We start from the raw sequence: 26,623 nt of genomic DNA, 5'->3' as shown, positions 1-26,623 counted from the left end.
GGAAAACCAGTCTAGTCTAGCTAATACACTTTGCTTCCCAATCTTGTATCTGCAGCTAAGCATTTAACTGTGGAAGAAAAAACTACGACGTTTCCATCCGAAGAAAAAAATGCCTTTTCATCTTTAAAATCTGCAGTTTGGGGGAAGCATATGCGACGACAGTAAAGGGAGGTGGCTGAAGCCTCAACTACCGCCCCGGGGACCATACGCAGCACGTGGAGGAAGACACACAGCAACACGGGGGCAGCAAGGTTAATTCACGAGAATGGCTTGAATCTGCTTTAGATTTTTTAAACGCAAATAACTTGCCAACTGCCTCATTCTACTTAAACTTAAGACATACCTCACAACATCACGGTTAATAAAATTCAGTCGATTTACTATGAGAACTACAAGGAAGAAGCTTTTTCAAAAGCAAGCTTCAATCTACTAATATTCTATAAAAATAAGGGACAGGCAGAAGAGACCCAGACAAATCAAGGTTTAAGTCCAAAGAGGTTGTCTTTTCGCCCTCAGAAAAAGGAAGCACACAGTGTGCTGGTCGCTGAACGGAAACTTCTGGGCTGGGAGGCGTCACGAACACACGCCCGAAGCCTTGGGTCCAGACGCTCAATGAGCTGTCACACGAAGGAGCCGCCAACACGCCCTCTGCAGAGGGTGCAACTGCCGCCGTGCCACCTGCGGGAGACCCGGGAGGGCAGCGCTGGCTGACGCTCCAGGCCCAGGCTCCAGGGACAGTCGTCCGTGGTGGCGGGGCGAGGAGAAGCGCAGGACCCCTGCGAGCCTCGGGTGGCCTCTAGCGCCTCCACCAGAGAAAACTTTGAAGTGTCAGTGCAACATAACAGAGGCCAAGTCATGGGCACGCATAACAGAGGAAAATGCACAGGAAACATATTAGAAAATACTCAGCCTTCCCACTATCCTAAGAAAAACAAGACATTGTTCTGGCCCATCCAATGGCTAAAACAGATTGCACTCGCTGGGACGAGGTGGGGGAGCCAGGAAGACAGCACAGCGCCACCTTCCAGGGCCGACGGACGCAACACGTGCCCCCCTCTCTCGCAATAAATGTTCAAAAACGCCGATAACAACAGAAGCTAAACACAGATGTGCTAAACGAAGAGGGGGATGGGGACCACCCCCACCAGGTGCCCCAAGTAAAGGAGGCCGCAAAGCACCGGCAGTGGTGGGAGCTGCCCTGGGGCCGGGCTGCAACCAGTGCTGTTACGGGACTGCCCCGTCCCACCGGGTGGAGCTCTGGTGACCCGCACGGCTAATGAAAGAAAGCCTAGAGACTTCTGTCCGCCGGCCAGAGAAGCAGCTAGGAAGTGTGCTGGCCACTCAGGGATGGGGGACACAGCCTGTGAGAAACCAAACCAAGGCTGACCCCGCCAAGCGTGCAGTCCAAGGCCACACCATCTCCTGCAGGACCACCAGGATTTGCCAAGGGCAAGAAAGCTCTCGGGGCCCGGAGGAAGCCAATGTCAGCCGTCTCCGTAGGCACTTCTGCAACCCAGGGTGCAGAGGTACCCACTGAACAGCCATCCATCAAAGAGCAATCCATAAATAAAGCACAAGCTCACGAAGAATGAACCACCAAGGGAGTGTAAACAGAAAACATACGAGGGGACCAGTCCCCGAGATGCAGAAATTAACAGGATAATCTAGGAGGCTGTACAGCAAATGTGCTTCAAATGCCTGGAGAGAAATTAGGAGCATAATGAGTTAAACAGGCATCATGAAATGAAGAGCATCGGAAAAGAATGAAACAACTTCTAGAAATGAATACGATGGTCACTAAAACGAAAATCTTGGTGGACAGGTAAACAGGGCAGTGAGGAGGGAACGGGGAAGGGAAAGATCTGAGGAATGGACTCCAAGTGTGGTCCAGTGAAGCAAAGAAACGAAAGCATGGAAAGCGGATTAAAAGCCACGGAAGGTAAAAGCTAACCGGATGTTCAGGAGACAACGAAGCAAACGAGCAGGCAGCGTGACTTTCCAGAAACGGCAAGTTCTCGCGTCCTGGGCTAGGGCAGCACGGCAGCCCTACACGGTCACCCCTCCACCCCCGGGGGGCGGCCCTGCCGCTGGCGATGCTTCCAGAGGCAAAGGCAGTCACACCCCGGCCACCTCAGGGCCCAGCTATCGTGGGCTTTTCTTCCGCCTCTTTCTGGAAGGGTAAGGGCTCCCTCTCGTCATCCCTCATTTCCCTCTGCCTCTCCTGTCCGAAGGTTTCACAGCCCTGCTTTCTGCGCTGGTGGCGGCCCTCCCGCCAGGCTGTGTGCACTGACCCCTCGGAGCCCACGGGCGACGCTCAACCCTGAGGACAACTCCAACTCTGGCTCCTGCTTCTGAGTCCCCACTGTTTGTCACCCGGCCTGGAAACCATTCTCCCATCCCCGGTCAGGCTCCCCAGGGGTTAAGCCCCACGGTCACTGGTTTCTGTGCTGCCAGTTTCCTCAACCCTGTACTCCTTCCTATTGGCTTTCAACTGCTGAGCATCTTCCTGGCTCATTTAGCCATAATCTGTCCTTGTGGACTCTCCTGAACCTCGGTCTGAGCCTCTGTTACAGAGATCTCCAAGTGTGCACAGGAGTGGGGAGAACCCCACACACGTGTGCCCCTGCTGAGCCTGCACAGGTGCCAGCCCCCGGCTGCTCTCATACCCTCTTTCCTCCTGGAAGCCTCACAGCAAAGCCCACCAACACTTCCGTGTCCACCCTACTCAGAGGGTTCTCCTCTTTAATTAAAATCCTAACATCAGGCACTTATCACACCTGACAAATTCCTAATAATTCCTTAATATTATCTGATGCAAGTCCACATTCAAACTTCCCGGTCGGTTACAACAAGGCTTTTGTAGTTGGCTTATTTGAATTAGGAACCAAATAAGATCTACACCGTGCATGGGGGCTGCTCTGCCCTAAGCCTTCTTTATCCTCTCAAAGCCCCTCCTCTCTTTACTTAACGCCAGCAGGGAGCACAGGGCACCACCCCCTTCCCCATCACCCATGCTACCCAATTTTCTATTCAGGGGACCTCAGGTAGGCTTCCTGATTTATGGGTAGACATTCTGTTGTTTTTTCACTGTTGTTCCCCCAGTTCCCACAACAGTGGCCACTAAAGTAAATATTTGTTGAATGGACGTTGGCTGTGATTTTAGAACCGAGTGCAATCGTTAACAACCTTGGAGTATGAAAAACAGAATGCAAAGGTGGAAAAAGGTCAAGGGTAAGTTCTCGTGTTACAAAGAGGGGCATCAAGAGATGACTGTCAATGTCCGTGGACATGAAATAAACGATATTAGTTAGCATTCCTGATAAAGGGAACCAACAGGAGAGAGGGCAAGGGAGGACAAGTCAGAGAGAAAGTCTGCAGGACACAAATCAGGCAGAGAAGTCCCACCACACACAGAAGGGGCTGCACGGAGAAGGCAGCTCATGGCGGGGGCCGGGGTCTCCCAGGGGCGATGGCCAGGAGAGGGGGAGGGGGGAGCAAGCGACCTCTGCCCGTCACCCCATCGGCTTTTCTGTCCCACGTGCTCTGTTTTCACATGCCTGGATTACTTTTAACGTAATATTTCACAAATAAAACTTTTTTTGAAAAGAGCATCTCTATTACTGAAGACTATGGACCCTGACCCCAAACTGCTACAGGACAGTTGACCCATGGGCGTGTCCTTGAACCAGGGGGTGTTAATCACGGTCACTGGGACGTGGCCACGCTCATAGAACACGCCCTACAGTGCCCAGTAACATCGGTGTTCGTGTGAGCGTGCGTTTATTATGTTACTCTAGAGAGACACTCACTTCCACATTCCAGACAAATGACCAACCCCCCAACCGCAGGCCGCTCTGTACATACGTGAGGTTCCCCACACGCCCCAGAGGTGCCAGGCTTACATTTTATACTCTCCCCACCCAAAAAATGTGCATCAGGAAGAGAGAGCATGGAGAGGCACAGCCCCATTCCGGGTGCCTTGAGAAACACAGCATCACGTGCACCCATGCACATGTGTGCATGCACACGCCCAAACCCACTCCACGCCAAAGAAGGGGGTGAGGGCAGAGGCTTTTCCCTGCCACACTGATGAAACAAGGTTCTGTGTCACCCTGTCCCTCTCCCTGCACAGGTTATATTTCTATCAAACACTGCTCTTTCACAGCCAGAGTAATAACTGCGTCCAAAATCCAGCTTGCATTTCATGTCACTTTAGTATGCCAAAAATAAACAGAAAATACTGGAAAATGAGAAACTTAGGAAATGGCAGTGTGAATGCTCATTAAACATCACGCTGCAAGTGAGAGTAGCAAGTGAGAGCCATTTAAGTTCCCACATCACTGCCAAGCACGGCTCATGACTCAGCGCCCCAAGCTCACCCGATCCTAAAGGAACACTTCCAAGAAGTGCCTTCACTGTTCACTGACGAGAAAACTCAGCGCATCAGAAATGACCGCTTAACAGAAACCCGGTGCACGAGGTGCACACGTGAACCGGGACCTGGGAGCATCCCGAGCCCACGGGTGCCCCCAGCAGCAGCCCGGCCACGGCAGTGCTCACGTTCTAACCCACAGGAGACCCAGCGTGTCCGCGTTCCCGGAAGGAGGGCAGCAGCAGCGCCGCTCACTACAGAGCCGGCCTCCTGGCTGCTTTCCTTCCAGCTCTCTCGAATTTAAGAAACTATCACGCGTGCGTGCAAAATACACATATACATCTGTGTGAATAAAATGAGTTTCACGTATTCAGGAAGAACATCCAGTGCGTTTGCAGCAAAACGTGAAGCATCCTCAGGCAGACTCTTGGAAGAGATCTGTCTTCAAGGAGGGAGTATTTCAAACAAGAAACCACACACAGGTCCAAGACACAAACACGCGGGGTGAAGCCTGACCAGAGCACTGCCACCTCCGGCCACAAGGGGGCAGGCGGCCGCGGCCGCGCACACGCCCCACCCGAGAAGCCGGACGGAGGCTGGACACTCGAGAACTCACCCCGAGACGTGCAGCCCAGGGGATATCACGGAGAAGGAATCTCAGCTTTGTTTATTCGATAGAAATATTAGTAAATCAAATCAAAATTTAACGCAGAAGAGAAACTCACTGTTTAAAGGAAGTCGCTGTTTGTCTTTCGTAAGGAAATGACCCTGACATGATGGCCAGTTAGAGAAGTCTGTATGTTGGGACCTGGCACATTTTCTTTACAGAAAATTAAGCATTAATGACACTGTGAATTACAACACTTATGCTAAACTTGCCCTTTCAAAAAGGAAACCTATTCCAAAATCAAAAAGCCACATTAATTACTAAAAAAAAATGCAATACAGAAATGTTACTGTGATCCTAGAGTTTCACTCTCAACTGTTACAGAGTGATACGGTAAAAACATGGTTTCACGTCTTTCCTTCTCAAATGCCCACGTTTAAAATCAGACGGGGACAGCTTTCCTTAGAATATACTGGAGAGTAACCTGAGGACACCCGGGATAGAAACTTACCAAAAGAGGTTATTCCCTTGGTTCAACAGTCAAATAAAGAATACTCAGCATAACAGATCACCAATTTAAGCAAATATGTTATTCCCTATTATTTTAAAAAACAAACAGGAAAAAAAGGAAAGTTTTCAAAGTTACTTGGGTCTCAGTTTGGTATGAAAACTAGGGATTCCATGTGACCCCTGCAAACAGCCCTTGGACAACAATGCAGTTACGCACATACGATGAAAAGGGGTCTCTCTCTCTCTCTCCCTCTCTCTCTCCCACAATAGGAATTTTAGGCAGAACAAAGTGATGCAGTCACTCCTGATGCAGGTAAACACTCATAAACATGCAATGGCTGGTTCTCCTTAGCGCCACATCTGCCCCCCTCGCCACCCCCGGCTCTCAGCCCCAAAACCCCCCTCCAAAAGTGGGGCTGAGAGCAGAACACTCATGCCAGGCTGCTAGATGCTCAGAGGCCAACAGCTGTGACAACCCGCCACCACAAATGGCACTGACCACACTCACACATCCACCTGAAAACAACAGACGACACTGACCATACTCTCATCCACCTGAAAACAACCCTCTGGGACTATCTTTGCAGTGTAATTTTCAAAGGTTAACTTTGGAGAAATACCTGAAAAGGAAAAATTCATTTGCACTCTTACTATGGTGACTCAAAATCAGACCAGAATTCCCATTTAAATGAGCTGTGCACAGCAAAATTCAAGAGGCACAGATTCAACAGACGTCTGCACAATCAGCAAGTTCCACTCTTTATGGCGTGCCCCACCACCAGCTCCGTGACCCCGAGGACGTGCCCACCACCAGCTCCGTGACGCCCTGAGGACGTGCCCATCACCAGCTCCGTGACCCCGAGGACATGCCCATCACCAGCTCCGTGACCCCGAGGACGTGCCCACAACCAGCTCCGTGACCCCCTGAGGACGTGCCCATCACCAGCTCCGTGACCCCCTGAGGACGTGCCCACCACCAGCTCCGTGACCCCGAGGACGTGCCCATCACCAGCTCCATGACCCCCTGAGGACGTGCCCATCACCAGCTCCGTGACCCCCTGAGGACGTGCCCATCACCAGCTCCGTGACCCCGAGGACATGCCCATCACCAGCTCCGTGACCCCCTGAGGACGTGCCCCACCACCAGCTCCGTGACCCCCTGAGGACGTGCCCATCACCAGCTCCGTGACCCCGAGGACGTGCCCATCACCAGCTCCGTGACCCCCTGAGGACGTGCCCATCACCAGCTCCGTGACCCCCTGAGGACGTGCCCATCACCAGCTCCGTGACCCCCTGAGGACGTGCCCATCACCAGCTCCGTGACCCCCTGAGGACGTGCCCATCACCAGCTCTGTGACCCCCTGAGGATGTGCCCACCACCAGCTCTGTGACCCCCTGAGGACGTGCCCACCACCAGCTCTGTGACCCCGAGGACGTGCCCACCACCAGCTCTGTGACCCCTGAGGACGTGCCCACCACCAGCTCTGTGACCCCTGAGGACGTGCCCACCACCAGCTCTGTGACCCCTGAGGACATGTGTACCCTATGCCCTGAATATCCCAACAGTACTTATCCTCTGGAGTTGTGGTGAGGACTGAAGTCACAGATGAAAAGCACTTTCTACAGGAACCAGAACATAAAAACTTGGCTATTATTGCTAACTGTGTTATTATGATAATGAAAATACACTTGCTTTTATTATCAACAATAGAACGATATCAACTATAGAAAAAGAGCAACAATGAGATACCACTTTACACCCGTTAGGATGGCCATTATCAAAAAAACAAAACAAAACAGAAAACAACAAGTGTCAGCAAAGATGTGGAGAAATAGGAATCCCCGTGCATGGCTGATGGGAATGTGAAATGGCGTAGCTGCTGTGGAAGCAGCACAGCAGTTCCTCAAAAACCGAACATAGTCACTGTACGAGCCAGCAATTCCACTCCTAGGAATATACCCAGGAGAACTGAAAGGACTCAGGACAGACATCTGTACAGCCATGTTCACGGCAACATTATTCACAAGAGCCAAAAGCTAGAAACAACCCAAAAGTCTAGGAACAGAAGAATGGATAAATAAAATTCGGGTGTCAAATAAAAACACGTACACATATGTACTGGTCTCTGCCCCCGGTTCCTGGCACGAGGCTCCTGAAGCCCTCGGAACTCCTGACGAGGCCGCTGGGAGCATCTTCTGTTCTAACACTGGGTCTCTGACCCTGTTCCTGACACACAGTCCCTAAACCCCCTGGAGTTTCCTGGGTGACAGGGGCGTCCTTTGTTCTCATGGGGCGACTCCAGGGGGGCTTCTGGGTGCCTCCTGGTCACCACAACGACCAAGCCGTGATTAGAAGCTCGGAGCTTCCAGCCCCGCCCCATTCTCGGGAAGGCAAGAGGGCTGGAGACTGAGTTAACCATCACTCATGCCTCTGGGATGAAACCTCTGTAAAATCCCAACAGCGTGGGGTTCAGAGAGCTTCCAGGTCGGGGAACACACCTACGTGCCAGGAAGGTGGCACCCCAACTCCACGGGGACAGAATCTCCCGCGCCTGGGACCCTTCTGGGCCTCGCCCCCTGTGCCTCTTCATCCGGCTGTTCATCTGTGTCCTCTCCTCCGGGATAAACCAGGAAACCTGAGGAGCGCTCCCCCCGAGCTCTGTGAGCCCTTCCAGCAAACTATCAAACTCTAGGAGAGGGTCACAGGAACCCCGATTTACAGCCAGTTGGTCAGAAGCCCAGGTGACAACCTGGGGCTGGTGGCGTATGAAGTGGGGTCAGTCTTGTGGGCCTGAGCCGTCAGCCTCTGTGACACTGACCCCAGGCAGATGGCTATCAGAACTGAACTGAACTGCAGGACACCTAGCTGGTGTGATCCAGTGGCGTGATGTGTGGAAAGCCCACACGCTGGTGTAAGAAGTGCTCCAAGTGTGGCGGCAGTGTGAGAACAGAGGAGAAACACAGAGGTGTGAGGGTTTATCAGCGGCATAACCGTACAAGGGCATATCATTCAGCCTTAAAAAGGAGTGAAATTCTGACACACACACTACAACACAGGTGAACCCAGAAGACATGCTGAGTGAAATAAGCCTGTCACAGAAGGACTAATCATGTATGATTCCCCTAACACGAGGCTCTGAGGAGTCAAACGTCAGTCGAGACAGAGTCGCGTGGGGACTGCCAGGGGCTCAGGGGAGACAGGGATTGTTTGAGGGGTTGAGAATCTGGGAAGATGAGGGCGCTCTGAGACGGGTGGTGGTGGTGGCTGCACAACAGCGTGAACGTACTTGGTGCCACTACACTGTACACGTAAACATTTTTTTTAAGCGGTTAAAACGGTCAATTTTACATTATGGTAAATTTTACTACAATCTAAAAAAGACAGAAGAAGCACGTGTTATTCCCCCCCAAAATCCAACACCGAAACCTTTACCAATCAGGGCTGCAGGCTGCCTTATTAAAATACTTATGGTCTGGCGTCACTGCTAGGAAAATACTCGTTTTATCAAAACTGTCACGTTCACTTTTAGACAGCTCTTCTTCTTGCTACCTCAAAAAGCCGAAGAGCAGCAATTAGTGCTCCCCGGGCTCCTGCTCTGTGCCACCAGGCCCGCAGCACAGGCTGCACCAACGCGCACGAGGGAGCCCCGCTGACCCCACGAGGGAGCGCCGTCCCCGCACCCTAACCTGAAACGCCCGTGGGCCCCGGGGCTCCTCCCCACGCGGAGCCGCTCCCATCGCACTCCTTCCACGCGGCCCTACCCGCACCGCGGACCACCACCACTCTCCCCAAGCAGAAGCAGAACACCGCCGCACACAGCAAGGCCTTTCCAGACAACGGACGACATGCAAGTCAAGTCACAGCAGACGCGGCCTGCAAATCCCTCCCCACCTCTGCGTCTCCGGCCACCCACTCTTCCCTTTAAGACGCTGGTTCTGAAATCTCACTCAACAGAGCGCCTACACCCCAGCTCCATATGAATACAAACATATACACATACACACATGAACCCATGAAGGCAAGGACTACATGACTGCACTGATAGAACCAGCAGTCTCCATCGATAAATGAACGCTGCTTCAGGGAACGAGGGACTGCTGGGCAGACGTGCTCGGGAGGCCTGCCATTACCCCCGTGACGCCACGCAGGACAGCACCACACACACACACGCAGAGGCCGTGCGCCTGAACTTCCACACCCATACCGGAGTGACACAAATCACAGATCCCAGGCCGCAGAGAGAACCGCGATTCCACGACGTGAATCTAAGCAGAAATGAAAACAGTGCCAGTACCACTCACTATTCCCTTTCAAAACAAGATAAGCATCTGAGTGATTTTTTAAATTCAGTAATGTTAAGCAATTGCAGAAAACCTAAGGAAAGCGATGCATTTTAAAATGCTATTATGAGCACAAAGAAAAGGACAGAAATTACTTAACTGTACATGACGGGCAAAAGCACCCACAGCAAGAAACCCACCACAGCAAGAAGCCGCCACAGCCTGCGGGACAGAGCCAGCTCTCAGTCCTGACAGCAGCCCTACAAAGGGCGATAAGGTTTACCTTATGTAAAAGCGTAACCACAAAAATAAACCCCAACCGATTTGAGATGTTTCTCCTTACAAAGGGAAAATAACAGAGTAAGCCTCTATTTTATAGTGCTGATGTCGCAACGGAATGAAGAGCTAGCCTGTGACCGTGCAGCCCTTTCCCCAGCGCGGGGGCAAACACCACTCCCCCTCGCAGAAAGGACACGGGAGACTGGTCCCGCCCAGGACAGGGGGCACGTGCCCTGCCTCCTGCTCCCCCGCCGGCCACTCACCGCTGGGCTTGATCTCGCGCACGTAGTTGCTGGGGAACCAGCCGGTCCTGCCGCTGTGCGTGCCCTCCCACCAGCCCCCTTCCTCCACCCGCGTGACGTGGATGACGTCGCCTTTCGCAAAGGACAGCTCGTCTTCATTCGTCTGCTGGAAGTTAAACTTGGCTCTTACGACCAGCTGATTGTTGCTATTATCCGTCATGTCCTAAAAAGGGGAGAAGGGAGGAGACGTCATGAAGGACACACATTCTACACTGTGATGACACGAACAGATTTCGCTTGGACAGACAGGGCGTAACCACCCCGTTCACGTGGCAGAGGAGCGCTGGACACACCAAAGTCCCCACGGCCCTGTCCACTGCCCCAGGTCCAGTCCCGGAGGAAACCCTCAATGGCTGCAAAGGTCTTATTCCTGCCAGTGTGGTGCCTACATGAGCAGAGACACACTTTCACACACATTTACACGCTACACACTTCTCTACAGTTTGCAACAAGTTAATACACTGTGAGCATTTTCCTAGCAGTCCTTAATTACTTCAGTCTTAACTAACTGCTTAATATTACACTGTACGGCAGTGCCATTAGTTACTTAACCAAGTCTTCACTACTAGACTTGAGACCATGTCTAGTTGCTTTCTACTGCAAAACAAGGCTGCATCAGAACTGTCTGCACATGTCTTTGCACACGCCTGTAAATGAGCCGATACGTTAAATTCAGGTCAGAGAACACGGATGACACATTTTAAATCTTAACGCCCATTGCTAAGTTGCCCTCCAAAAAGGTCCCAGACATTCCCGCCAGCAGCGTCTAAGACGTCTGACTGCCTCAAACACTCACCGACACTGGATACTGCCAAACCGACAGGAAGAAAGGGTACCTCATTTTAACCTGCATCTTTCTCAGAGATTAAGCCTAACTGCAGATCTCTGAAAAGTGGGCAGAGGAAGGCAGACTGGCTGGAATGTCTGTCTCCATCTATCCCAGACCGGGTGCTGGGGAGGCCTGCAACCTGGAACTGCCAACGGAAGTCGGCAAACAAAAATCCCCAAGCAGAGTCTGCTCTCCTGGCCAAAGCGGCGGGAAAGGGACAGCACATGGGCCACTCAGCCAGCACGCGGGTGTCCAAGGGGACCAGGCAGGACGTCCCGTGGCCCACCAAGCCCCAGAGCTCCTCCAGCACCAGTGACATCAGCCAAGATGAGGCTGGGAGTCCAGCGTCCAGTCCCCCCAGGTGGCAGCAGGCAGCCCCATATGCCCACACAGGTGTCCCCTGCCCTCCACCCAGCCCCGTGGGGGGAGCCAGGCCCAGCGTCTCCCCGACCCCCCTCCAGCAGCACTGTCAGGGGTCCAAGAGAAACCCCAGTGACACCAGGTCAATGAATCTGACCCGACACCACAGCAAGGAAACCAAGCTGTCCCCAGAACCACGGTCTACCACCCTCAGCCAGGACCGCCACACAAAACCCCATCAGCCAGGGCTGCAGCCGCAGACGCAAGATCTCAGCAGGATCCAGCATCTTCCAACACACTCTCCCAAGTGTCTAGGATAGAACTGAAGACACCCCTTATTCCAAGAACAAGGAAAATCGGAGCCTGACTGAGAAAAGACATGGATCCCAACACTAAGATGAAGCTCTCTCAAAACAGACAAAATAGAAAATCCCAGAAATGAAACAGAACTTACAAAATCTACTCAAACTGACAGAGTGAAAAAAAATTGAGAGCCCCAGGGACTTGGGGGAAATGACAAAGATCTAAGATTGGAACCATCGAAGTCTTGGAGGAGAAAGGACAGAGTTGAAAAGGAGTCTAAGAAATACGGCTAAAAATGTCCCAAATGTGACAAAAGACACAAACACACAGGGTCAAGAAGCTGAGTGAACCCCACACAGGACACACCTGAAGAAATCTGGACCAAGTCACACTGTAACTAAACTGCAGAAAGCTAAAGACAAAAAAACTTTCGTCTCAGGATAAAAAAGACGTCTGCGGATATGCAAGATCTGAACAACTTTACCTCCCCTGCACCCTTGCTCAAGAAGTTAGTATAAGATGCACTCCTCCAAAACAGGGAATTAACCACGAAAAAAGTGAAGACCCAGAAAGACATGGAGGAAGTCGACTCGGGTCAAAGGAGTCTGCAGGTGATGAGGGAAGCACAGAGGCGGCAGCTGGCACGTCCTGGCAGCAACCAAGAGACGCTCTGGCAGCCAGAAGACTTCACCAGCGGCCCCCAGGAAGAGGAAACTGAAAAACCCTAACACGTCTGAATGCGCAGACAAGATTCCTTCAAGAAAGGCCACAGACCAGACTATAATCTGCACAAGGTGCACAGAAAACTAAAGAGGCAACAGAAGGTCATCAGGAAAGCACAGTCCCAGCACACGGTGGCCCCACTGTGAGTCTGGGTCATGATGGTGTTGCACTAACACCCACCCAACGAAGCCACTAGAGGACTCAGCCACGGGGAAGGGAGGCCCGGAAGCACCCGTGAAGCTAAGGCCCAGGGGAAGTGGAAGAGCCCTGATGCCCCCTGCCACTGTGGGACGTCCACAGTGGCAACACTGTGTTATTTTAAAAAAAAAACCCAAACCAACCTTTATATAAGGCATTTTATTTAGAGAGACACAGAGAAAACATGGGAAGCGGTTGTGTCTCTACTGATTGTTTCCTAATAGCAAGTCTTGCAGAGTTACCTGAGTCTTTAAACTAGGTTCATGTATCACTAAGCAAGATGAAAAAGATAAAGCACAAACACAGTGCTCAGGCAGAACGTCAAGAAGAGGAGCTGATAGAATGCCTAAAATAGTTCATGTGTGTTTATCTATTTATGTGTTTATACGTTAACTGCTATAAATCATGTTTATTTAATAATTCAAATTAATACACTAAATATCTAACGGATTAAACATTTAATGCATACTTCACATTTAATACTTAGAATATTCGATAAAGCAATCTCTCATCCACATTTGGCAGGAAGCCTCTGGCTGACCACTGTCCCCTCAAACGCGGGCTGGCAGGGGCACCTGAGCGGTGAGGGCCAGACAGGGCTCACGTCACAGCCGGGACACAGCACACACACGCTGTCCTCGCTCTGCTCAGAGAAACATGACCCGCTCATACACTGTGTCAGGTTCTCTCTCTCTGCAGACCACTGTCATCACTCATCAGCCGTCTACTCTGATCTCCATGACATTCTCCTTTTTGTGACTTCCCCTGGCTTTGCAGAGCCGATTCGGGTGACAAATTCCAATAACGAACATGACACGTAACAAACACAGGTGCAGAGCAGGCCCCTAAGGAGGTCAAACTGCCCTGGGAGCCCTGCTGCCGGCCTGTCTGTCCCCCTACTGCTGGGCACACGCCGGGCGGCATCCAAGTGGCACACGGGGCTCTCATCAGGACGCTGCCGAGGTGGTGACCTACACTCTCCCTACAGCTGCAGGCCAGGCAAACACCAGGGACGCCTTCCCCACCTCAGAAAGGGACACTCCACTAAGCACAGGACAGGGTGACGTCTGCACAGGGCCAGGCGGCCAGGCTGGACCCCTTCATTCTGACGCCACAGGTTCCCAGCCGTGGAGCACGGCCTACACCCAAGGATGGGCTCTAGGAGCGCTGTGAGCGGGCGCGAGCCCAGGCGGGGTGAGGACCACGCACCAGGCAGACAGCCCAGCCCTCCGCACGGGGGGCTACCGCCACCGCTGCTGCTGCCCTGGGAGGCTGGAAAGGGCGTATTCAGTCACTAGCTTACCGCTTCAGCTCTTTTCCTCCCTCTTCTAAAAGCTCCCCTGAAACAAGGGGTGGAGAAATCATTATTCCCTTTTTTTTTTTAAATAAATTTATTTATTTTATTCTTGGCTGCGTTGGGTCTTCGTTGCTGCGCGTGGGCTTTCTCTAGTTGCGGCGAGCGGGCGCTGCTCTTCGTTGTGGTGCGTGGGCTTCTCACTGCGGTGGCTTCTCTTGTTGAGGAGCACGGGCTCTAGGCGCGCGGGCTTCAGTACTTCTCGCACGTGGGCTCAGTAGTTGTGGCTCGCGGGCTCTAGAGTGCAGGCTCAGTAGTTGTGGCGCACGGGCTCAGTCGCTCCGCGGCATGTGGGATCTTCCTGGACCAGGGCTCGAACCCATGTCCCCTGCAGTGGCAGGCGGATTCCTAACTACTGTGCCGCCAGGGAAGTCTGAAATCGTTATTCTTACCTAGCAGGTCAAGAGGAGTCTCACCGCATTCGCCTCGTGAGTGGCTCACCAGGTCCACGGCACAGGCAAGGCGGCTGGGGCTTTTTAGTTCTGATGTAACTTGAACTTTCTCTTGCTAATGAAACACCAATGCTATACTTACCGTGATCTCAGCAACATTCATCACAAGAGAACATTTAACTTTATCTTACTAAAATTATTCCTTTGCAATCCAGTCCTCATTTACTCAAAAACAAAACAAACAAAAAAACCGACAACTGCCACAAGCGAATGGGTCAGACAGCAAAGGTTTCTTTATCCAAAGCTTGATTTTTCTTGCATTTTCCTTGCATATTTCATAGAGCTAATTGAAACTATTTTTCAAGTGGTCTGGGCATCTTCCCTTGCTTTGGACCACAGAGCTTGCAATGGGACCCTCTAAGTCCGTCCAGCCTCACGGGGTGGCCATGAGGGTCACATGAGTCAGTCCAGGTGAGACACGGAACCAGCCAGAGCTGGCACAGAGAAAAAACGCTCAGGTGTGTTGTGTTGTTCACAAGGCCTGAAACAGGGCAATGGGACTTCTCAGAGAGGAAGAACAGTCACAGACACACAGCATGGAGAGTTAGTTCGAGTTCAAAAAGTTCAAAAACACATAAAAATTATATCCCTTCTACAGCTCTCCGTTTTTACCGCTGCTTCGTGACCAAACTCAAATTAACTTCTCTCTACAACACACAGCTCCAACGAGGTTAACTTCCGTTTCCGAGCATCACACCAGCTTACTGGGCAACACTCTCTGGTGGTAAAGTAGAGAGCGGTGGTCTCTGGAGACTCCAGGGGGGCCGGTTCTCTTCAGACTCACAGGACGAGCTCCCTGATTCTCTAACATACAATAATTTACTAAAGTGTCGCATGAAGCGAAGTCACAGCACCGGCTGATCGAGCTGAGGACCAGGCCACCATCCGGTCCAGAGCGGGCTCGGCTGTTCAGCAGGTGGACACGCGCCCTGGCTGGCGGATGGGGCGGCCCCTCCCCACGGTCTCCGCTCGGCCCTGTACTTCACCTTCTCAGGTCCTCATTTCCAAGCCTGTGCTCGCAGCCTGTCTCCTGACGATTTACAAATGGGTTTTCCTCACTTTCCAGGAGGACTGTTCATCTCAGGTGGCTTCCCCACCTCACCAGCACCGATATAAGAGAGTCCCTCCTTCACAAGCTGCATCCTGACTCAGTAGGGTGCTGTCACGCTTTCATAAAGAGAAAAAAACCCTCTAGGTTCTTCGGCTTCCAGCCATTTCTTCATCATCTAAGTACTAGGTATGGATTTCTTATTCCCAAACTTCCGTACCTTTGTGCAGAGTAGATAAGAAAATATGATGCAAGTGACCAGGAAAACGTTTTAAAGGTCACATCCCTCCAGATAAACAGGTCTATATCTTAAAATAGAGTGCCCCAAATACACAGATTTCTTAGAAGCCGTCATGAAGCACGACATGCGGATAATCTGGTGATGGGCAAACGTCAGACCCGAGAATAGGAGCAACGGCAGCAAAGGCAAACCACCCTCTGGCTGAGCAACTCCCCGGAGGCCCGTGTGTCCTTCCAGACACGCTGCACACGCCCGGCTCCCCAACACACTCCCGTTCTCAGGGACCAACTCTCACACTTACCAAACTCCGATACTGGCCCTGGAACAATTTTGAAGTCCGACCGTGCGAAGGCTGGGGTCCCAGGGAGTCAAAAGACTTGATCCGGTGAGAGGAGGGCCGGGCACACACGGAGTCACTTCCCAGGCCGATGTCTGCAAGGTCGTCACAGGGGAGAGAGCGAGCTGAGTCCCCTGACACTGCGCCCACACCCCGCACCGGGCTCCGAGGGTCAGGGGGCCACCCGCGCCGGAGACCAGGAGCAGAGTCCCCGCCACGGGACCGAACGACCGCACGCGCCCCAGGCACCTTCCCGGGAAGGTGAACAGAACTATTTAGCAGTCCTTCTCCAGCTAAGTTCCGAGTTTACAACGTGTTTCGTAACTGTTTTCAGTACTTTCCCCTCACCTGGAAACAAGAAGCCCCTCACACTCAACTCCTGAGCAGACAGACTCCCCCCGCGTCCCCCCCGCACGCCCACTCCTCCAGGATCGCTCTTCGCGCAGTGGGCGAGCCGCAAGCCTGATCGTGCCAGAGACGGAAAAGACTCTCTTACTTGAAACAAACGGAACCCCCTGGCACTTTCCGTCCAGAAAGGCCCTTCTGAGGATGATGCCCTCGGCACGACGGCAGGCACACTTCACTCACCTCACAAGGCTGTGAAAGGACGAGAGACCACACAGCACTAAAGGCTCAGATCTCTCTCTGGAGTCGCTGCAAGATCACACACCCCACTCAGGCCACCAGCACGTAAATGTCAGCAGCCCACTTCGCAGAAGCAATGTGATTTTTTTAAAATGAGGCCACGAGAGAGTTTTCTAGGGAAATCACTGTTTTGACATGCACGCGCCTAGCAATTTCCTACAGCTATGTGGGGGGCCTTCTATAAAAATGTCCTGAAACTGGGGGTCTCCAGGTCCTCTTTCTCTGGCAGATCCCTTTGGATTGGCTTACACAGCGTCTTATGACATTCTGAATTAGGTACCAACAACTGGAAGTCTGGGGACTCCCCAGGGAAACCGGCATTCCCAGCTGTTCTTGAAGCACCGGGGCTCTGGCGCCTCTGGCTCTGCGCTCCCTGACTGACCCAGAGCTGAGCAGGGCCCACGCGGGCAGAGCAACCGCTGCCCTCTGCCCCCCCTCGCTCCTCCATGCTGCCTGCCGGGCTCCACGGACCTGGCGTCCGGAACCCCTGTCCTAAAACCACCTTGACGTCTCGGTGTGGAAGCCCCTCCAATTCTCAGGCCCTGCTCAGTGCTGGCAGTAAGGGCCAGTGTTTGCTCCCGCCGTGTGGCAGAGGCCTGGCAACTGCGAGCACAAACAGCGCCCAGAGGACAGGCGTGAAGAAGCTGCCCCAGTGGCCGCCTGCCGTACCCAGGGAGTGTTTAGGATCCCTTCCTTCCCCACCTCCAATCTCTCCTCTGTCCAAGTAAAAGGCAAGTATTCCTCCACAAGCCTGGAGAACACGAAGGGTCTCCCTGAAGTGCCGGAAGCAGAGGAAAGACAGTGACGGGCTTCCCCAACAACGACCCTGGAGTCAGCAGGTGCACCTGTCTTACACTTGCGGCAGCCCCTACAGCCGACGGCTGAAAAGGCACCGTCACCTCCTTCACGCTGACTTCAGAAACACAAATGAAGAGCAGCAGCCAACAAACACAGAAGCAGAAAGTTCTCTTCACCTGAGAAGGCTCAGTCCTCTTGTTTAAAAGCTGAAGAGAGAAGTACCAGGTTTATTTCAGAACTTCCAAACAGGTCTTCATAAAGAACAGCGCTAGATGCTCTGCGTCCAGGGTATATCCAATGATGTCAAGAACACACGAGAAACACTTCTGCATCAGATGGGGGTGGGAACGATGGTAACACATGCCTGGATGATACAGCTCCCGGCCTGTGTCCATGCTTCCCATGGCCTGCGGGGCTCCGCCTCGATCACCGAGGGTCTCGCGGCCCGGTGGACGGAGCAAAGCCGCCCTCGTCGCTCCCCCTCTCCTTCCGACCCACCGGAACTTACACACCCAGAGCGAGAGCAAACCTGCCGTCTCCCACCCGCGGCCTCACACGTGGGGACTGTGTCTACCAAAGCCGCTCTCGCCCCAGCTGCCAGAGAGCGAGCCCAGCGGAGGGCAGTGAGTGTCAAACTGCGGCCCAGACGCCGGCAAAGTGCTGCAGGCGGGCCGGGGCCGGGGAGGCGCCCGCGCTGCACCCGCCGCCTGCACGCGCTCCTCCCCTGTGAAGCGCACTCATCGACTGCCAACGCTCCGACGCGGCAGGCCGGCTCCTTTACTACCTGTCTGCTCACGTTAGCCACTCGCTTCTCCCCGGAGGGATCGAAGAGGCAGCACGAGCTTGACAAAACGCCACAAGCCCCCTGTCTGGAGGGTGCGATGGCTGCATGTCCTTATGTCCGCCTTGATGCCCCCACTTCTCCGCCCCTCTCGCTCTCCTCCTGGACTTGGACCCTCACGCTTTCCTACACTCGCTCACCTGGGTCCTAATTTAGCGTGTCCTCAGGTGCTGTCACCTCAACAGCCCAAGACATTCTCAACATCAAGCCCGAAGTCAAGCTATGAAAAGGGAAGCCCTGCCCGGGACGGCGGGCAGCACAGGCTGCTCTGGGCGCACGTCCGCAAGCGCAGACAGCGGGGCAGCGCCCAGACAGCCCTCCCAGCAAACGAGTGGCGTGAGGGGCCCCGGAAGCGGTTCCTGCAGCCCCGAGCGTTCCAACCCCATCCCGTCCCCACACAGTGAGGAAGGGTAGGGGCGAAATGAGAGGAGACCCTGACAAGAGAAACTTACTTTTTCTGATCAAAAGAGACAGTATCAAGGGCTAACTGCCCCTCCCAGGGATCTGAAACTACAGTCCGTAAAGGTAAGTAGAAAACAAACATGACTTTAAAACAAAAGAGCCTCTAAGCCCTTCTGGTGCCTCAGGCAGCCTCCAGGCCCGAGCTAGCCCCACAGGAGCACAGACAGACCCCGCTGTCCTCTCCGCGGTCGGGGAGCCCACCTCTCCCTAGAGGTGCAACTGGGGCTTGAACCCGCAGCCCACAGAGCCCAGGTGCCCTCGTCACCCTCAGGAAACCTGGCCCAGGTAGGTGTTTACTGTAGAGACCAGCTCACTGGCTGCACCTCAAAAACAGGCACTAGATCTGCTCACGAGATCTGAGCTTTAATCAGCATGAACTCCAGAGCAAGGTGCTTCACGCTCCAGGACAGCCCATGCGTTGCCCCTGTGAACAAGGCACTCCCCCTCTGCTGTACTTTCCTCTCTGCTCACAGGAAGGAAAGCACTGATATCTACCAGGACCTAAAGAGGAAGACTTTGCTCGCAGCAAAGGTGACAACCAGAATTTTAATGCAATCCTTTTTTAAATTCAATAACGTTCACTCTGCCTCACTAACACAGAAGCAACAAGGTTTTTGCCCCTTTTTCTTCCCCTCCCCTCAAATTCAGTAAAAAAGAGACTTACCTGCTGTTACTTTATTTAGAGTCACTAAGGAGCTGAGGACCTTGTTGAAATTCTGCCCCTGATACAAATCGTTTGCATCAAATGTCTGAAAGGGAAAAGTGAACAAGCAGAATTAGCAGAGTCCAGTGTCGGGCAGTTCTGCGCAGTAATAGGAAGACAGTAGGCTTCGCAGGCGAGACCCCAGGAGGTGGCACACCTGGGAGCTCGGCTTCCGGTCGGAACAGGAGGCCAGGCCAGATCCCCTTACTGGGGCCGCTCTGGGCCCGAGTCCAGCTTCCTAACCACCACGTCCCCACCCTGCCGCACCCTCCTTCATAACCTGGGGCACTGCTGGCACTCCGTGAAGGCTCCTCTCCTTAGACTGAGGCTGAGGCCTCAGGGCAGGCCTACTACAGACTTCCTCTCCTGGCCACAGCCGATGCCAAAACCAACAGCAGCAAAAGGGAAACGCCGACATCAGAGAGGATACGAGAGGGAAGGAAGGGAAGGCAGGAGAGGCCGATTCCAGAAGAGGGGGAGCGGGGACACCGCCACCCTCGGGGCAGAGCACGAGGCCAGACCAGGACCGTCTAGTCTGCATCGCTGCAATCTCGGCCGCCTAGAGACCGGGGACGCGCCCAAGCTAGTCCCCTCCCCGCCCACCCTCCTACACCCAGGAGCTGAACGATGCTGCGCATCAGGCTGCCTAGACACAGCACGGCTGATCCACGATGTGTGCGCAAACACACGCGCTAAAGCAAACACGGCTCATCCCCAAACACTGTCTGAAGACCACATACACCTTCTGATCACTGAATAACTCCTTCCCTCCCCCCAAAAATTTAATAGTCAAATCATCCACAACTCTGTGCCAGAAAAATTATGAAAAAAATTCTTTGAGATGCAGTTAACAGACAGATGTGTTTAGATGCCCAAATGAAAACTGTGTTAACATTCTTCAAAGGTTCTCTCACTGGGGCAAAAATGAACTATGGTGACCAGTCATCCCAGGAGGGACTTCCTCTGCAGGCCGCCTGTCACCCCTCCCCCGACTCGGCGGCTCCTCTATCCCACACCCTGCCAGGAGCCCCGGCTTCCCCCCTTCCTGCTTCTCCCTCCCCCTGCACAGCTAACTCTCACTCATCCGGCTCCCGCCAGCCTCAGCCCCCGACCAGGCTCAGCAGGGCCCAGCCAGGCTCCCGGCACACTCATCACCACGACCTTTCGGTCTATGTGCGCGCTGCCCTAGACCGTGAGATCTACACAAGCAGACCTCACAACACCCAACACCCAGAAAATGGCCAGCCCACAGTGAGAACAACATGCTCGCTGAATGGGCAACAAGGCGCCAACCCAGCCCGGGCACTGAGCGCCACCGCGGGACAGACACATAAAGAGCAGCTGAGAAGAGCCATTCCAAATCTAAATAACCACTGCCGTCTTCCACAAGTCCTCAGTCTCAATTTCTGAGATGAGTAGAAATCATCATGAGGCATGTTTGTTTAAACATGAACGAGAGAGAGACGAATCCAGAAGCTGAAAAACCACCTCCAGGAAGGAGGCCATCAAATCCAAGTCAAGAGAGGAGCTGCAGACACAGAGCCGGGAAGGGAGCCGTAAACACAGACACCCAAAGCCCTCTGTGAATGTCACGCACGCATTTCTCATCTGATGGAGCAAAAAATAAAGCAATTCATGCTGCCAGATCCTGCCCGTAAAAAGGAGTATCCCCTTAGAACAGTCTTTAGAATCACCTAATAGCACAGACTTTAACTCATTTGTTTTGATATCTATTATTTAAAAAGAAATTTCCAAGTCAGATGAGAGCATGATCTAGGCTGATACATCCAGCTACATTTTGTAATGGGCTGGTTGCATTTTTTATCAAAGTAGGACCCTCAACAGGCCTCAGCTTCCTTCTGCGCAGGACATAAAAGTGCCTTCTCTCATAAAAGGTGGGAGCAGGTGATCTCAGCTCTCAAGTTCTAATTCTAGAGCTTGGAAAATTCAAATCGTGGTATTCTGCAAAAAAAGAAATATACATGAAAACATCCACTAACCTTCATCGTGGTGAGGCAGAGAGTCACAAAACCCAGAAAAACAGGATGTTGAAAACTGAAATTTCCTGTTATTCCAGAACTATATATCTTTCTTACTTGGATACCAGGAAGCGTCTGGTTGGCTGAAACGGCCCACCAATGGGCTCCAAAGTGACATCAGAACTTAAGTGAATTCACACACACACCACATTTCTTAACAGGAAGCTACACAATGAGATGAGACAAACGCTTGCCACCGAGAGGGAAAAAAATGCACATTCTGAGTCAATAAAATGTTTTGACTAAGGTGCTTCTCTAGAGAAAGAAGACTGACTACCTCCTGAAATAGAAATCCATTCAACAAAGAGCAAAGACTGAAAAATCTTAGGGTACAGAGAAAGTCTGTACTGTGGGAATAGAGGAAGGTCTCATTAACAGGGCACACAGTGACCCCGGGGCGCTCATGCTTAGGAGATAAGCCTGCCCCTCCCGTGGACCTGCCGTGCGGGCTGAGGGCACACACACACACCCTCCACGCCTCTCAGGTCCACGCTCCCATGCCTTTCCTCAGGGGGTTCTCAGGAGGGGCCGCACGTTAGGATCTCCAAGGACCTTAGAAAACCAAGACACTCAAGCCACATCCCAGACTAATTATCAACAAATTAGAATCTCCAAGAAAGGGACCCCGAATCAGAATGTTAACACCCGTCAGGTGATTCCATGCAGCCAACAGTGAGAAGCACCTCCCTGGAGAGAGAGGGAAGGTGTCAGGAACCCTCTCCCCAGGCAGGCTCACTCCCTCGCACCCATGACCATCCCTTATAAGCACAGAGAAGAGGGAACACATACCCCAAAGATCTTGGAATCTACCCAACTGGGAACGTGTATTTCCAAAAACTCACCCTCACTTTTATATTTAAGTGAATTAAAGGTACAGTAGACTAATCCAATATTCTCAAACTTATCCTACCAGTTTTCTACCAAAGAAACTCATAATATTAAATGTATTATAGTTCATTTTTAATATCTTACTTTCAAAAGAAACAATACTACGTAATGCAATACAACAAATACCACACCATGTGGAAACCAGGCTAGAAGGGACCCAGAGTATTTAAAGTGGGACATAAAAATACTTTCTGAGAAGTGTCTGTCGTCACCCACAAAGGGGAGCGAGGTTGGGATGAGCTGGGAAGGAGGTGGACAGTCCTTCCGAGCTTGAAGGCTGCCCCCCCGTGGTTACGGCCCTACTCCGTGTACTGAAGCCCTCTGGGCCTCGGCTTCGCATCCTTGAGACGGAACAAGGAACAGACAAAGGCCTGAGGATGAGGACGCCAACGGCGGTAGGCAGCACCGTGCCAATGACCCCCAAGTTCAAAAATGAGTGAAATTACAGATACTCAATCTTGTACACCAAACCTCAAGGTCTCCTGAAAAAACTGACCCATTGATAACTACGTTCAACCAAGGAAAATTCTCTTTTTCTGTAATACAAACAACTACAAAACAAAACAAAGAAACCTTCCTCGAGGTGGGGTGCTCGGGAACGGAGAAGAACACTCGAGAGCCTGTGCAGAGAACAGACCACACGGCTCCGCACAGCGGCAGGCGCTGCCCTCCACGGGCCCCCAGCAGCGCCCCAGCTCGCGCTTGGGCGGGTGGCCACGTCACTCGCCGCAACGCCAAGGCTCCCCGCAGAGCTCTGTGCACACCAGAGGCGGCAGCAGCTCCACCACCGGCATCGCTCCGCGTCTGTCCAGCAGAGGTCCAGGTCCTCAGAGCACCCAACGCTCTGACCACTGACCCTCAGAAAACACTGGCAGTGCCACACCACCAAAAGGGCTGAGCCTGACCGTCAAGCACCTGGCCCAAGCTCAACCTCCCAGCCTCAACTTCTGCCAGCCCTCTAAATTATCCTATTCTGACATATTCCTTATTTCTACTTAATATCACATTTCCAGATGTTCAGGTTTAGTTCCAGAACTAACACCTGAAATAAGGAGGACTCATCTGCACCTAAGGAAGATGAGGCTGCACATATGTCGACCGTCACCAGCACCAACCTGGCAGGGCGAGGCCATCAGGGTGACCCACATGCATGGGCCGGAGCTCTCAAACGTGCAAACCTCTAGCCAGAAAGAGGATGACTGTGCTTTGGCAGAAAGAGCCGCCGTGGTTTTCAGGGAAGCGTCACCAATAATGTAAAATAAAGAGGTTTCCAAGGCACGAGATAAGAACTGATGCGTCAATCCAGAAAGTTCACGTTCATCCCACTATTTTCCAACTTCCTTTTTTTATTCTTTTAAAATTTATTTATTTATCTATTTGTGGCTGCATTGGGTCTTCGTTACTGCGTGCGGGCTTTCTCTAGGTGTGGTGAGCAGGGGCTACTGTTTGTTGCGGTACGCAGGCTTCTCATTGCGGTGGCTTCTCTTGTTGCAGAGCACGGGCTCTAGGCACGCGGGCTTCAGTAGTTGTGGCTCTCGGGCTCCAGAGCGCAGGCTCAGTAGTTGTGGCACACGGGCTTAGTTGCTCCGTGGCATGTGGGACCTTCCTGGGCCAGGGTTCGAACCCGTGTCCCCTGCGTTGGCAGGCGGATTCTTAACCACTGCGCCACCAGGGAAGTCCCCCAACTTCCTCTATCTAACTCCAGGTCACCCCTAAAGAGGGGTGTGCGTCCCCACCCACTGCCACGCCTTCCCATGGGTTCCGGCCAACGAGCTGTGAGCACACGTGCCCGCTCTGAGCAGGACAATGCGTGCCAGGCCCCAAGCGAAGCTTCAGGAGCCTTCAGGCGTTCCAGCCAGCCTCCCCGGTCTTTCCCCTTAAGTGAGCATGGCAAGGCCCACACTGGAGCTGCCCCACCAGCCTGGACCCGAGAATAAAGAGGACACTCGGAGCAGAGCAACCCCGTCTCTGCAGCCAACAAGACGGGCAGGATACACCTTCAGTGTTGTCAGCCGCGGGGACGAGGGGGCTGCTGGCTAACACAGCCCCCTGGCAAGAGCTGGCGATACATCCACATCCCACATTCTCCCTAACTGAACTGGCTCTTGAAGGGGAGAGGACATCTCCAAACAACAAGCAGGAACAAAACGGTATTAAAGTGAAGCAGTCAGCTCATGTAAAGTTGGACCATTTTAACACTAAATGGTACAAGTTAAAACCTCTTAGGCCGAGTCACAGAATTCCCCGTTATTCAAAATAAGACTGCTCCCCAAAAAGTACCTATCACTCCATAGCAAACAAAGTTCTTCCCTTCCTCCCAAATTCTAAAGACGGTCATCACGTAACTGCTAAAGGCTGCTGCTTTACAGAAATCTCCAAGAAAAGACACAAATGCCTCCGTGCTCGCCCTGAAAGAGCTCATTCTCGCTCAGAAGACTTCCTCTCCCCTCCCCGTTTATCAGCAACCTTGAGCAGGTGCCATGAGAGCCAGGAAGGAAGGTGGGCTCAGGAGATGGAAGGAGACCAGAGCACAGCGCCACCTGTAACCTCCAGGTCATCCCGTCCATATAGCAAGTCACCCTAAAACTCAGAGGCCTAAGCACAGGTGGTCTGCGTGTCAGAGGAGCCCAGAGCCACCTGGCGCGGACGTGGCTCAGTCTCCCACGGGGAGGCCCCAGGTGTCCACGGCCAGCCTGACAGCTCCCGGGGCTGAGGCTCTGGAACGACGGCTCACCGCATGGCTGTGTCCTCTCGGCACGGACAAGGCCCTAGAGCCAGTGATGGGCAGCGACAGCAGGAGAGGGAAGGAAGCCCCGGGGCCTGCATCGCAGGAATGGCATGGCCAGCGCTCCAGACTGCTCCACTCGGGGGTAGGGGCCACGCCCCACCTTCAGGAGGGAGGGGTGGCCCTGCTGGGAAACCAGCCGCCTGCCCACCCCTACGGGAGTCCTGCTTCCTGCGCCACACTCTTCTCCCCAAGTCCAGCTGCCACCCTTCTACCTGGGCCCATCGGATGTCACAGCCACTCGGCAGAGCGTTGGCATTCCTGACAAAGTGGGGCAGGCCCCCGCCCCAGCAGGGTAATGGGACGATGACGAACACTTCCGTCTGAAAGGCTCCCCTAACCCCAGCATCAGTTAGCTGCTTCACCCTGGAGTCCAAATGCACAGGTGGCACTGGAAATCAGCACTACCTTCCACACAATAGAGCAGAAAAGCCAACTTCACTTCACAAAATAGAGTGTGTTATACTCCACGTAACAAAGATCTTGTTAGTCAGGGACCTTCCAACTGTAAGCAAGTGAAACCCAACTCAAACTGGCTTGAACAACAGAAGAAATGACTGGTTCTCATAACCAACAAGTCAAGAATGGCAAGGACCACAAGCACTGAAGTCGGAAGCTTCAGGCCACCTCCTGACTCGGCTCGCCTCTGCGTGGGCTGCAGCTCCAGGAACGTCCTGGCTCATGAGGTAACACGGCTGCCAGCAGCTCCAGGCCACAGCCAACCAGTCCACCACCTCCGCGGCACCTGGCTGGCCCTGCCTGAGTCACAGCCACACGGCCAGAGGCAGAGCGGCAAGGCGAGCTGCGCAAGGCCCAGGCGATCACGTGCAGCAGCCTCCTGGCGACCTGCACATGCGTGCGACTTGGGGCAGGCCGGTAAGGCAGCCCTGTGCAGCACCGGCACGGACCGACGGATCCAGTAAAGGACGACACAGCAGTAATGAGCTGTTACCACCACCGCCCCAGAGTCTCATCGGCAATCACAGCGACCTGGCCTTCACAGAACCCAGACATCACGACCACAGCAGACTCTGACCCAGCCGGCCACACTGATACAAACGCAGAAGTAGGTGACTCACCCCTTAATGATGTCACCACCAGCTGATGACACCCCTGGGTGTACCCAAGGAGAAAATACCAGGCAATGTGGAGAAGTCTTCCTTCCCCCACCCCAGTACTAATGGAGAGACCCCCTCATCAACGCAAGGCAGACCAACCAAGCACTTTCTCAGCTCATGCAGCCTTAATATTCCAAATGCAAGCAGC

General features: G+C 53.1%; 1 protein-coding gene across 5 annotated transcripts in view; it reads right to left on the bottom strand.

Moving 5' to 3' along the window:
- Positions 1-26,623, bottom strand: part of ARHGEF7 (Rho guanine nucleotide exchange factor 7) — a 362,900-nt gene that overhangs the window by 288,173 nt on the left and 48,104 nt on the right. For 4 of the 5 annotated variants that reach the window (XR_013824848.1, XR_013824849.1, XM_079902929.1 and 1 more), the window contains exons 3-5: positions 19,607-19,691; positions 16,161-16,291; positions 10,313-10,514 (exon numbers count right to left, since the gene is read on the bottom strand). Coding sequence is in view for 3 of the 5 variants with exons in the window: in XM_079902929.1 (XP_079759055.1) it covers positions 10,313-10,514; positions 16,161-16,291; positions 19,607-19,691 (418 nt within the window). In the remaining 2 variants the exon portion in view is untranslated. Of the gene's footprint in view, positions 1-10,312; positions 10,515-16,160; positions 16,292-19,606; positions 19,692-21,645; positions 21,685-26,623 lie in introns of those variants that run through there. The other variant, XM_079902928.1, reaches the window with a different exon arrangement.

This window comes from Stenella coeruleoalba (genome assembly GCF_951394435.1).
Source record: "Stenella coeruleoalba genome assembly, chromosome: 18".
Taxonomy (NCBI): Eukaryota; Metazoa; Chordata; class Mammalia; order Artiodactyla; family Delphinidae; genus Stenella; species Stenella coeruleoalba.
Note: the sequence above shows the minus strand (reverse complement) of the source record. Positions and strands in the feature narration are given on the sequence as shown.